The sequence below is a fragment of the Pelophylax lessonae genome (assembly GCF_965119305.1).
Source record: "Pelophylax lessonae genome assembly, chromosome: 2".
Classification (NCBI taxonomy): domain Eukaryota; kingdom Metazoa; phylum Chordata; class Amphibia; order Anura; family Ranidae; genus Pelophylax; species Pelophylax lessonae.
In genome coordinates this window covers 635677448-635689651 of record NC_138769.1, presented here as the reverse complement: position 1 = coordinate 635689651, position 12204 = coordinate 635677448, and the positions used below count along the sequence as shown (strand labels likewise).

Below are 12204 nucleotides of genomic sequence, written 5' to 3'. Positions count from 1 at the left end.
ATCGGATCGTTCGTGTGAAAGGAGCCTGAACTTGAATTTTAGGGCAAACAAACACAATATACTACACACATTTTTGGTAAAATATAAAAGAAGAGGTTGCATCGAATAAATAGATACCCAACACGTCAAACCCTAAATTTGTGTGCACCTTTGAAATAGCAACATACTTCAGCACCCTATATTTTCCATAGGCGAACTATAGTCATCAGTTTAGTATTATGGAGGAGGGGGTGGGGGGCCTCAAACATTTTACATTGTTTTTTTTGGGGGGGGGGGGGATTTTATGTGTTTTCGGTGTAACCTTATTTGTTTTGCAAAAAAAAGTTTGTTTATGTTTAATTTTTTGTTTTTTTTATCACATAGGGAACAAAAAGTCCCCTATGTGATGATTTTTAGGTGACAGGTTCTCTTTAATGAGACATGTAGAGTCTAAAAGACCCTGCATGTTTCCTCTGTCTCCACTGAATGTGTTGCAGTGCACATCGCATTCCAATACATCCCTAAGTGACAGGGAGACCCGAAAGTGACGTCATACGTGTCGCTTTCTGGGTCACAGAAAGAAGGGGAGTAGAGCGAAGCCGCCAGCACCTGCCATGTTGATCTGGGCCCGCAGATGGGCAAGCGGAGCCCAGCACACATAGTGCACGTAGGGGGGGGGGGGATGCCGGTACCGGGGGTGCGTGGAAGCAGCTGGGCAGCAGTGCAGCCGCCTGAATGCTTCCACCTGACAGCCAGGAATGTGCCCGTCAGTTTTACATACAATCCCGGGGCTGTAGAAACAGGATTGTATGTGAAACCCCCTGCTGTCAGGTCCATACAACATATGGACCTGGCAGCGAAAGGAATTTAAAAAAGAAACCTCTGGTGGGTGCCCCTCTAGGAAGGGTGCCTGTAGACACATGCTTACACTGCCTAGGAGTGAGGTTCTGGCCCTGGGAGTGAGGTTGACCATGTTGTAGCAATTGAGTAAAGCTGGGCGGTCACTGATATAGATCAGATAAACGAATCTCCCACTGTGCCTATTGTATTTTGATAGCCAGCCCCGCCAGCTGTCAAAATACCCAGAAAGAGGCTGCATCTGATTGGATGCAACTCCTTTTCAACCAACACATTTTTACTTACATTGCTAAGTCAAGGAATGTTGGGCAGGAGGTGGCTACACAGGGGTTGGCACTGCTGGCTGGATTGTTTGAATTGCCTGCTGGAAACCTTTGGACTGAACAGGGAGTGGGGCCATCATGCTCTGCACTCCTAGTATGTGCTAAGTGAACATGGGCTTCATTCCACCCGGAAGACTGAGGACATCTAGTGGCAGAATTGAAAACTGTGGGGGAAAGAGCAGGAGCTGCTTAAAAAATGAGGTCAAAGGGTTAGGTTGGCTTTTATCCCCCTCGTACCCAAAGCATATATTGAGGTTGCATTCACACACAAGCATAGCAAAAATATGGGCAGAAATGTACATTTCTGCCTGCATTTTTGGAAACGTGCCAAAAATGTGCTAAAAAGCACAGTGGGGTTGTGGTGCCATTATTCCTTAACAACACCACAAACAGGGTAGCAGTTCCAACAAAATGCAAATGCAAATGAAAAACGTGGCAAAACAAATAACGCAAATCATGCTTGGTCAGTGCCAAAAAAAAAAGGTAAATGAGTTAACTTGAAACGTTTGTTGCGCATTGAGAAGCCCCTTTAAATTGTAAATGCGGCAAAAAATGCGCAAGAAATGCACAACGGTTTACGTATCACACAAGTGTAAATGGAGCCTTACTGTTTCTTGTTCTGTTCAACTCTGAAAGCCAAAGTAAATATCTGGTATTGGAGGAGCTTGTGACAAATTCCATATTAGGACTCGCTCATACCAGGTGCGTTGAGCTGCACTGATTTATTTTGATCACTGCTAACTTAAAGGGGCTGTAAAGACAGAAGGTTATTTATCGTAATGCATTCTATGCATTAAGATAAAAAGCCTTCTCTGTGCAGCAGCCCCCATCATCCCCCCTAATACTTACCTGAGCCCCCTCTCTATCCATCGATGTCCACAAGTGCTTCAGCCTTCCTGGACTCTCTCCTGATTGGCTCACATTGCTGTCAATCAAACCCAGTTAGCCAATCAGGAAAGACAGGAGGAGGGGCCAAACTTCAGCTCGGTGTCTGAATGGATACATGGAGCTGCAGCTCAGCTAAGGTGCCCCCATAGCAAGCTGCTTGCTGTGAGGACTCTCAACAGGAGGGAGGAGCTCCAGCCTGGGACCCGAGAAGAGGAGGCACCGGGCTGCCCTGTGCAAACCCAACTGAACAGAGGAGGTAAGTACAACATGTTTGTTATTTTAATAGAAGAAAAAAAAAAAGCGAGACTTTACAATCACTTTAAGGCAAGAGCACATAGAAAACAACTATTCCCCATGTTCCCTGCTCGCACCAAGAATGTGCATTGGTGTGAATGTCTATGTTGTGTCTATGTTAGATACATTTGCAATTACACTTGAAGCCACACTGCCATGTCAAGGCAACACTGTAAAGTGCGGTCCCTAAGGACTTGTTCACACTATGCATGGTGACCTGTGTGTTTATGCACTGGATAAAAGTAAGTCACTACCATGGTACATAGAAAATAATTGTTTTCTATGAGCCCCGTTCATACCACAATGCTGGTGTGATGTGCAGTGTGGTGCAGAAGAAGCGCACTGGATATTACAGCATGTCATCACTCTACAGAGCAACGCACTACACTGCTGTGCAGAGGCATGAATGAAATGTCAGTATGTGACATTTAATAATAATAATTTATCAAATAAATGAAAGAAAAAAAGTAAGTAGTGTGATGTGCTAGCGCACTCATCAACCAGCTCCCTGTCAGAGCTCACGCTGCCTGACACTATCCTGCACAGTAAAATATTGCGTTTCACCATGTGGGCCAGTGTGAACCAGGCCTTAAAGCAGAGCTCCACCCAAAAATGGAAGTTCCACTTTAAAGCCTCTATCCCTTATCCCTCCTCCTCTTCTACAAATGGCACTTTTTTTTTTTTTTTTTACGGGGGGAGGGGGGGGGAAGAGGTACCTGGCTTTACCCCTACCTCCCTGCAGTAATGGACATGTCACAGGTCCCACAAGACTGCAAGCTGTTACAGCCAGGTTAGATTAAAGCAAATACCACAGTGCTAAGCAGTGAAGTAAATGTGTACTATACAGTGGTGGCTGGTGCTCTATGGGCCGGGGGCGGCACATGGACCGCACCATATCCCCCCCCCCCCGCGGACCACACCAGGCCGCACACCATACCCATAGAGGGGAGACAGGAGACAGGACAAGGGAGACAGGAGACAGTGCAGGACCTCCCCCTCACTCACCCTGCCTGAATGCAGCAGCAGGCAGCGGCGGCTTTTGTTTCTTCCCTGTCTTCTGCGTCTCGTCCCTCCTCCTCCATGTCCAATGGCATGGCTTCTCCTTTCGGCCGATCGAAAAACGGGTCTCAAAACCCACTTCCCGATTGGCCAGGAGGAGGATCTTTGTGACAATAGCCAATTTTCATTTGCTATTGTCACACAACTGGGTGGGCTCGGGCACAGTGCTCTGCGCCCCGAGACCACCCTTTTTTTTTTAGCCTGTGAGAGCCTCTGGCTCTAGTCACATGGTTAAAAAAAAAAGCCCCATTGAACTCCATGCGTCCGGCGCCCCGCATGTAGATTAGGGGGCCAGACGCATGGATAGGGGGGGCGGCGCCCCTGCGCCCCATATACACCAGCCGCCACTGGTACTATATATCCACTCTATATATGTCCCTTATAATAAAAACTCAATCAGTGGATAAAAACTCATGTGTTTCTATTAAAAAAGAAAAAATACTCCAAAAAGATATGTGAAAAAAAAACAACAAAAAAAATAATTGACAAGCATGTGTCCAGTGAAAAATCTGTGCACAAATCTAAAATTCAACGCAAAAAAAAATTAAATATCCAAAATTTAAAAGACAAGCATATATCCAGTGAAAAATCTGTGCACAGTGCTCCTCTATAAAGTAAGTTGTGCCAATCCGTGACTTCTCATGCAATATATTGTGTTCCACACCCCAAATGTGAATCCACTTACCAGACGATGTGGACCCCCTCGCAGTACTGCATGTGAATCTATAATGCTTAATCTGGTAAGTATTGGCAATCCTGCAGTTCCCCAATGATAGTCACTCAGAACAAGGAAGATATTGGCACTTCCTGCAGTTCCCCAATGATCATCACTCAGAACAAGGAAGATATTGGCACTTCCTGCAGTTCCCCAATGATCGTCACTCAGGACAAGGAAGATATTGGCACTTCCTGCAGTTACCCAATGATCGTCACTCAGAACAAGGAAGATATTGGCACTTCCTGCAGTTCCCCAATGATCATCACTCAGAACAAGGAAGATATTGGCACTTCCTGCAGTTCCCCAATGATCGTCACTCAGGACAAGGAAGATATTGGCACTTCCTGCAGTTACCCAATGATCGTCACTCAGAACAAGGAAGATATTGGCACTTCCTGCAGTTCCCCAATGATCATCACTCAGAACAAGGAAGATATTGGCACTTTCTGCAGTTTCCCAATGATCGTCACTCAGGACAAGGAAGATATTGGCACTTCCTGCAGTTACCCAATGATAGTCACTCAGAACAAGGAAGATATTGGCACTTCCTGCAGTTCCCCAATGATCATCACTCAGAACAAGGAAGATATTGGCACTTCCTGCAGTTCCCCAATGATCGTCACTCAGGACAAGGAAGATATTGGCACTTCCTGCAGTTTCCCAATGATCGTCACTCAGGAGGACAAGGAAGATATTGGCACTTCCTGCAGTTACCCAATGATCGTCACTCAGAACAAGGAAGATATTGGCACTTTCTGCAGTTCCCCAATAATCGTCACTCAGGACAAGGAAGATATTGGCACTTCCTGCAGTTCCCCAATGATCGTCACTCAGGAGGACAAGGAAGATATTGGCACTTCCTGCAGTTCCCCAATGATCGTCACTCAGGACAAGGAAGATATTGGCACTTCCTGCAGTTCCCCAATGATTGTCACTCAGGACAAGGAAGATATTGGCACTTTCTGCAGTTTCCCAATGATCGTCACTCAGGACAAAGAAGATATTGGCACTTCCTGCAGTACCCCAATTATCGTCACTCAGGAGGATAAGGAAGATATTGGCACTTCCTGCAGTTCCCCAATGATCGTCACTCAGGACAAGGAAGATATTGGCACTTCCTGCAGTTCCCCAATGATCGTCACTCAGAACAAGGAAGATATTGGCACTTCCTGCAGTTCCCCAATAATCGTCACTCAGGACAAGGAAGATATTGGCACTTCCTGCAGTTCCCCAATGATCGTCACTCAGGAGGACAAGGAAGATATTGGCATTTGCTGCAGTTCCGCAATGATCGTCACTCAGGACAAGGAAGATATTGGCACTTCCTGCAGTTCCCCAATAATCGTCACTCAGGACAAGGAAGATATTGGCACTTCCTGCAGTTCCCCAATGATCGTCACTCAGGACAAGGAAGATATTGCCACTTTCTGCAGTTTCCCAATGATCGTCACTCAGGACAAGGAAGATATTGACACTTCCTGCAGTTCCCCAATGATCGTCACTCAGGAGGACAAGGAAGATATTGGCACTTCCTGCAGTTCCCCAATGATCGTCACTCAGGACAAGGAAGATATTGGCACTTTCTGCAGTTCCCCAATGATCGTCACTCAGGACAAGGAAGATATTGGCACTTTCTGCAGTTCCCCAATGATCGTCACTCAGGACAGGGAAGATATTGGCACTTCCTGCAGTTCCCCAATGATCGTCACTCAGGACAGGGAAGATATTGGCACTTCCTGCAGTTCCCCAATGATCGTCACCCAGGACAAGGAAGATATTGGCACTTTCTGCAGTTCTCCAATGATCGTCACTCAGGACAAGGAAGATATTGGCACTTTCTGCAGTTCCCCAATGATCGTCACTCAGGACAAGGAAGATATTGGTACTTTCTGCAGCTCCCCAATGATCGTCACTCAGGACAAGGAAGATATTGGCACTTCCTGCAGTTACCCAATGATCGTCACTCAGGACAAGGAAGATATTGGTACTTTCTGCAGCTCCCCAATGATCATCACTCAGGACAAGGAAGATATTGGCACTTTCTGCAGTTACCCAATGATCGTCACTCAGGACAAGGAAGATATTGGTACTTTCTGCAGCTCCCCAATGATCATCACTCAGGACAAGGAAGATATTGGCACTTTCTGCAGTTACCCAATGATCGTCACTCAGGACAAGGAAGATATTGGCACTTCCTGCAGTTCCCCAATGATCGTCACTCAGGACAAGGAAGACGGAGAAATCCAATAGTGTAATACCTTCAAATTTAATTAAAGGATAAAACGGAATAACACTTACAAACATCAGGCATATGTTCACATATTCAAGATCCTTTTCGCCAGACAGCTGTCTGTGATAACATCCACTGGGAGGGATGAAACGCGTTGACGCAATTGTCGGCTGTCAGTAACGTCACTTCTGGTCCGAGTGGAACGCAAACGAAAGTGCGCACACTGCAGCATTCTCACAGGAGATGGACTTCAGCCTTTACAGCATCTGCCTGGCGAAAAGGAGCTTCAATGTTGACAATGACAATGTTGTGACGAAACGCGTCAAGCTGACACGCACGCTGACCCGTTCTGAACCCGCCTTGGAACGCACGCCGCTCAATACACCTCCTGAAGCAGTGTGGCTCCCGGCACACAGTTCGGATGACCGCAGGGGAACCCAGTAACCTATGGGAGACATTGCGGGTCTGTCAGTTTGGATATTTTTTGCTTGCTTTGCACAACCTTTTAATCTCTTAAATAAACTCGGATTATTTGAACCTACTATACAATGAAGAGTCCTCTGTTTTATCTGGCTTGTGTTCTGAGACCATCCACAGGAACCTCATCCTCCAGGATCCACATTCCCAGATCACGGAGACCGACAAAGTGCATTGTGATCTTTTGTTGACGTATGCCAACAAAGATCCACTCCTTGTGAGTTTGTACTTCTATTGTTTGGCGGTGTTCGGAGGGTGCCACCATCACTGTTTGCACGTCTTGAAGTCACACCAATTGGCTGCTATCTTTATTCGCACATGGGATTAATATTTGGACTATATATTGTTTCTAGTTATGTGTGAATATCTTTTCAGGACTTTTCAATCATTCTTATGTTTTTTGCACAATAGCAATTTTTTTTGCACAGCAGCACTTTTCTCACTGTTAGTATTTGTAATGATTTATTTATGAACTTAGTTATTTGTTGATTTAGCGCCGGTTCACACTACCGCGACGCTACTTCCCGGGGCGACCTCCGAGATCGCGGTGCGAGCAGCGCGCCGCGACCTCGAAGCGGCCGCCACGGACTTCATAACATTGAAGTCTATGGCGGTCGCCTCCTGGTCGCCCCAAAGAAGCTCCAGACCCACTCCCTTTACTTACAATTTTTTTAACCCTTTGCACCTGGTTTTTGGTACATCGATTGTGGAATGATATGATCACTATTTAAATTCTAAGTGTATTCTTCTTTTGAGAATCACAGTAGAGCACCAGTTTTTGTCTGAGGATTTAGCGCTGCTATTTTTATATTTATCTGGTCCATACCCTCAGGGCCTTGAGACAGCAGAAATTTCCTCTCTTATCATAACTATAATTTAGTGGTGCGAGTGTTTTTTCTACTATTTACCAAAGCAGCTGAAACTGATTAACAACCCCCCCCCCCCCTGCTACTTAACTTACCAGATCATGATCCCAAGAGTTTAATTGACTTGATGCTATACTCTGATAAAAAAAATGTTCCTTTCATTTTTTGAGCAGTGTACTTACTTTTCATAGATTCCTGTATTTTTCATTGATCCCTGTACTATTCATAGATCTCTGTACTATTCATAGATCCCTGTACTATTTATAGATCTCTGTACTATTCATAGATCCCTGTACTATTTATAGATCTCTGTACTATTCATAGATCCCTGTAATCTTCATAGATCCCTGTACTAGTTATAGATCCCTACTACTTTCACAGATCGTTGTACTATTCCTAGATCCCTGTACTATTCCTAGATCCCTGTACTATTCATAGGATCCCTGTACTTTTCACAGACCCCTGTACTATTCATAGATCTCTGTATCATTTATAGATCCCTGTACTTTTTGATAGGATGCCTGTACTATTCATAGATCTCTGTACAATTTATAGATTCCTGTACTTTTGATAGGATCCCTGTAGTATTCATGGATTCATGGATTCATAGATTGCTGTATGTTTCATAGATCCCTGTACTTTTCACAGATCCCTGTACTATTCATAGATCTCTGTACTATTCACAGATCCCTTTACTATTCATAGATCCCTTTACTATTCATAGATCCCTTTACTTTTCACAGATACCTGTACTATTCATAGATCCCTGTACTTTTCATTGATCCCTGTACTATTCATTGATCCCTGTACTATTCATAGGATCCCTATAGCCTTCATAGATCCCTGTACTATTCATAGATCCCTGTCCTTTTCACAGATCCTTGTACTATTTGTAGAATCCCTGTACTATTCATAGATCCCTGTACTATTCATAGATCCCTGTCCTTTTCACAGATCCTTGTACTATTTGTAGAATCCCTGTACTATTCATATACCCCTGTACTATTCATAGATCCCTGTACTTTTCACAGATCCCTGTACTATTTATAGGATCCCTATAGTCTTCATATACCCCTGTACTATTCATAGATCCCTGTACTATTTATAGGATCCCTATAATCTCCATATACCCCTGTACTATTCATAGATCCCTGTACTATTCGTACAATCCCTATATTCTTCATAGATCCCTGTACTTTTCATAGACCCCTGTACTTATTATAGATCCCTATACTATTTGTAGGATCCCTATAGTCTTCATGAGATCCCTGTGTACTATTCATAGGATGCCTGTACTTTTCATTAATGCCTGTACTTTTTATAAATCCCTATGGTCTTCATAGATCCCTGTTCTATTGTTAGATCCCTGTAGTATTGGTAGATCTCTGTACTTTCCATACACACTGAGATGGTGTGAAGTAGCTTCATCTGCACCAGCACATGTTCACACACTGAACAGCTCCATCTCCATCTCCATGACAACAGTAAACAACTTGCACACAATGCCAGTTACTGGCTGAGACTTCCCTGCTCCAAAACTTAGATATCTGACCCCAAAGTCCAGCCAAGGTCTCCCCTTACCTTTGGGAACTGTTTGTCTCCAGCCTGCCCAGGGCAGACCAGGGTCTCCACTTCATCCTCTCAGCCATGGTCCTGGAGATCAGTCCTGGTTCATCAGAGTGGAGTGCAGTGTCTTCTATCACACAGATCAGGGATGACTGTGACAGGGGGAGGGGAGGGGGACAGGATTGCCCCTGTGCAGACTACCCTCTCCTCCTGGTGTCTGCTGCCAGGCAGGACTACTCCTGTGTAATGTCAGATCAGGTTGCTGGAGCTGCAGAGCTGCCTCTAGAGAAGGCTCACATTACACACTGAGCCTGGAAACAGATGACTAATCTCTTCATCTACAACACAACACCTTTAATTCCTGTAAATGCAGGTTACAGTAAAGTGCTCAACGCTATTATGGTAACAATGGAATAACCAAATGCAGGATACTTGAAGTCACTCATATTCACAAACTTTTATTAAAGGAGTTACATTTTAGCAGCCCCTAGCAACCAATCAGAAGTTGTTTTACTATTAAAGTGCAGCCTTTTACAGAACAGTGAATGCTGCATGGGGTGGCTTCACTAAAGTGTATCTAAAGGCAAAACTTTATTTTGTTTAGAGAAAGGAATGATTAAAGAGGTTGTAAACCGAGAAAATTATTATTTTTTTTTTACACCCTGAAAGATAAACACATAATGAGCTAGTATGCATCGCATACTAGCTCATTATCAAATACTTACCTTAGAACAAGCCCCCGCCGCGCCGCTCGCTTACCTCTATGACGGGCGACATGTCCAGTCGCCCGTCTTCGCCCGTCTTCCGGGATCGCGGCATCCGGCCATCTGATTGGCCGGAGCTGCGGTGATGTCACTCCTGCGCACGCGCGCGGGAGCCGAGGATCACGGCACGGGGCTCTGAAGAAACGGCACCAGCAGCCGTTCCTTCAAAGCGCATGCGCCAGTGACGTCACTGGCTGCATGTGAGGTAAATATCTCCTAAACGGTGCATGTTAGGAGATATTTACAGTACCTATAGGTAAGCCTTATCATAGGCTTACCTATAGGTCAAAGAGTCAGAGGAGGGTTTACTTCCTCTTTAAAGAGGAAGTAAACCCTCCTCTGCAAGTTGTACCTATAGGTAAGCCTTACCTATAGGTACTGTAAATATCTCCTAAACATGCACAGTTTAGGAGATATTTACCTTACATGCAGCCAGTGACGTCACTGGCGCATGCGCTCTGAAGGAACGGCCGGAGTGACGTCACCGCGGCTCCAGCCAATCAGATGTCCGGATGCCGCGATCCCGGAAGACATAGAGGTAATCGGGCGGCACGGCGGGGGCTCGTTCTAAGGTAAGTATTTCATAATGAGCTAGTATGTGATGCATACTAGCTCATTATGTGTTTCTCTTTCAGGGTTAAAAAAAAAAAACGGGTTTACAACCTCTTTACCACTTTAGCCCCGGAAGATTTTGCTGCTCAATGACCAGGCCACTTTTTCCAACTCGGCACTGCGCGAATTTAACTGACAATTGTGCGGTCATGCAATGCTGTACCCAAACAAAATTTAAGTCCTTTTTTTCCCACAAACAGAGCTTTCTTTTGGTGGTATTTGATCACCTCTGCACTTTTTATTATTTGTAATATTAAAATATTGCGATATTAAAAAAAGAGCAAAAAGTTTGCGAAAAATTGACATTTTCTACTTTGACTGTTGAAAAATATCCAATATATTAAATTTTTGTCATATATTTAGGCCAAAATGTATTTAGCTACATGTATTTGACAAAATAATTCTCAATGAGTGTATTTTTATCCACTTTTAGAGCCGGTTCACATTAGTGCGGATGCGCTGATCGCATGTAATTCGGAGAGAGCACTGCTCCTTCATTACATGCGATCTCCTGTGCGGATGCGAGTTCAGCCATACACTTTGTATGGCTGAATTCACAGCACATCCACATCAAACACGCACAGGAGGCATTTTTTGAGCCGCCTCAGAATCGGATCGCACAGTGGTTCACACTTTTTCGATCCGATTCTGTGCGTACTGTCAGATCGCACTGCGATATGCGATCAAACTGGGGGTGTTGTTAACATTTAATTGACACCCCCTGCGTATCGCATATGGCAGTGTGAACTGCAGGGGACTACCCTTACTTTGAAAACATATCCTCTCACTTCCTGTCTACAGAGGCCAGGGGTGGTAAAAATAGTTGGTTGAGCCACAATCTTTGGCCTTCCTTAGGTTGCAAATGCTGCCAGATGGCTTTGTACACGTGCCATGGCAAAAATTATACCCCCTTTCATGTTCAGTGGACAGTACCCTTGTCAAATACGACCTATTCACATAAATGGGGCCACACTGGTACTGCCCTGCAACCACGTGCAATGCACACAGTGGTGCCGGTTTTTGTGTTTTAAAACAGGTGGTAAGGAGACGACATATTGCAGATTTGCATCTCAGAGGGGCAACAAGGGCCCTAATAGTGATGAGCTTGGAATCGCCCCAAATCCAGAAGACAGCTGTCAGCAGGCCATATGGCCATATTAGGTCAATGATGTCATCAGCATCCCCGCCCCTTGTCAAAGCATGTCAGCCGGCTTTATAGCATCCTTGTTTGACCTTCCCTTGCCCCTTTCCATCAGTGTTGGAGTCACATTAGCTGAGCGATGGAGAAAAACTGAGGGAGAAGAGAAACATTGGCATACTAGTCATAACCAGTTTCCAAAAGTGTGTTTGCTTTGTAAGAATAAATCACCTCTAATGTTGGGTGTCCTATTTGGAACAGCATTTACATTTTAGAATGGGGCGCCTCGAGACTGTCCATCATTTTTAAAGGGTGCCTTGACTAAAAAAAGGTTGAGAAACACTGCTCTATACTATAAAATAAAATAGAAATAGTATATTCTTAATGGCCATGGCCCCTTTATTGCATTTAAATGTATAAATAACTGTAACT

The 12204-nt window shown here is 44.6% G+C and overlaps 1 protein-coding gene across 1 annotated transcript in view; it reads right to left on the bottom strand.

The window, feature by feature from the left end:
* LOC309547281 (cilia- and flagella-associated protein 337-like) overlaps positions 1-9341 on the bottom strand; it is a gene marked incomplete at its 5' end in the record, with an annotated part of 246937 nt that extends 237596 nt beyond the window's left edge. Inside the window, one exon of the mRNA XM_082247111.1 lies at positions 9274-9341. Coding sequence (XP_082103237.1) covers positions 9274-9341 — 68 coding nt within the window. The remainder of the gene's footprint in view (positions 1-9273) is intronic.
* Positions 9342-12204: the final 2863 nt, after the last annotated feature.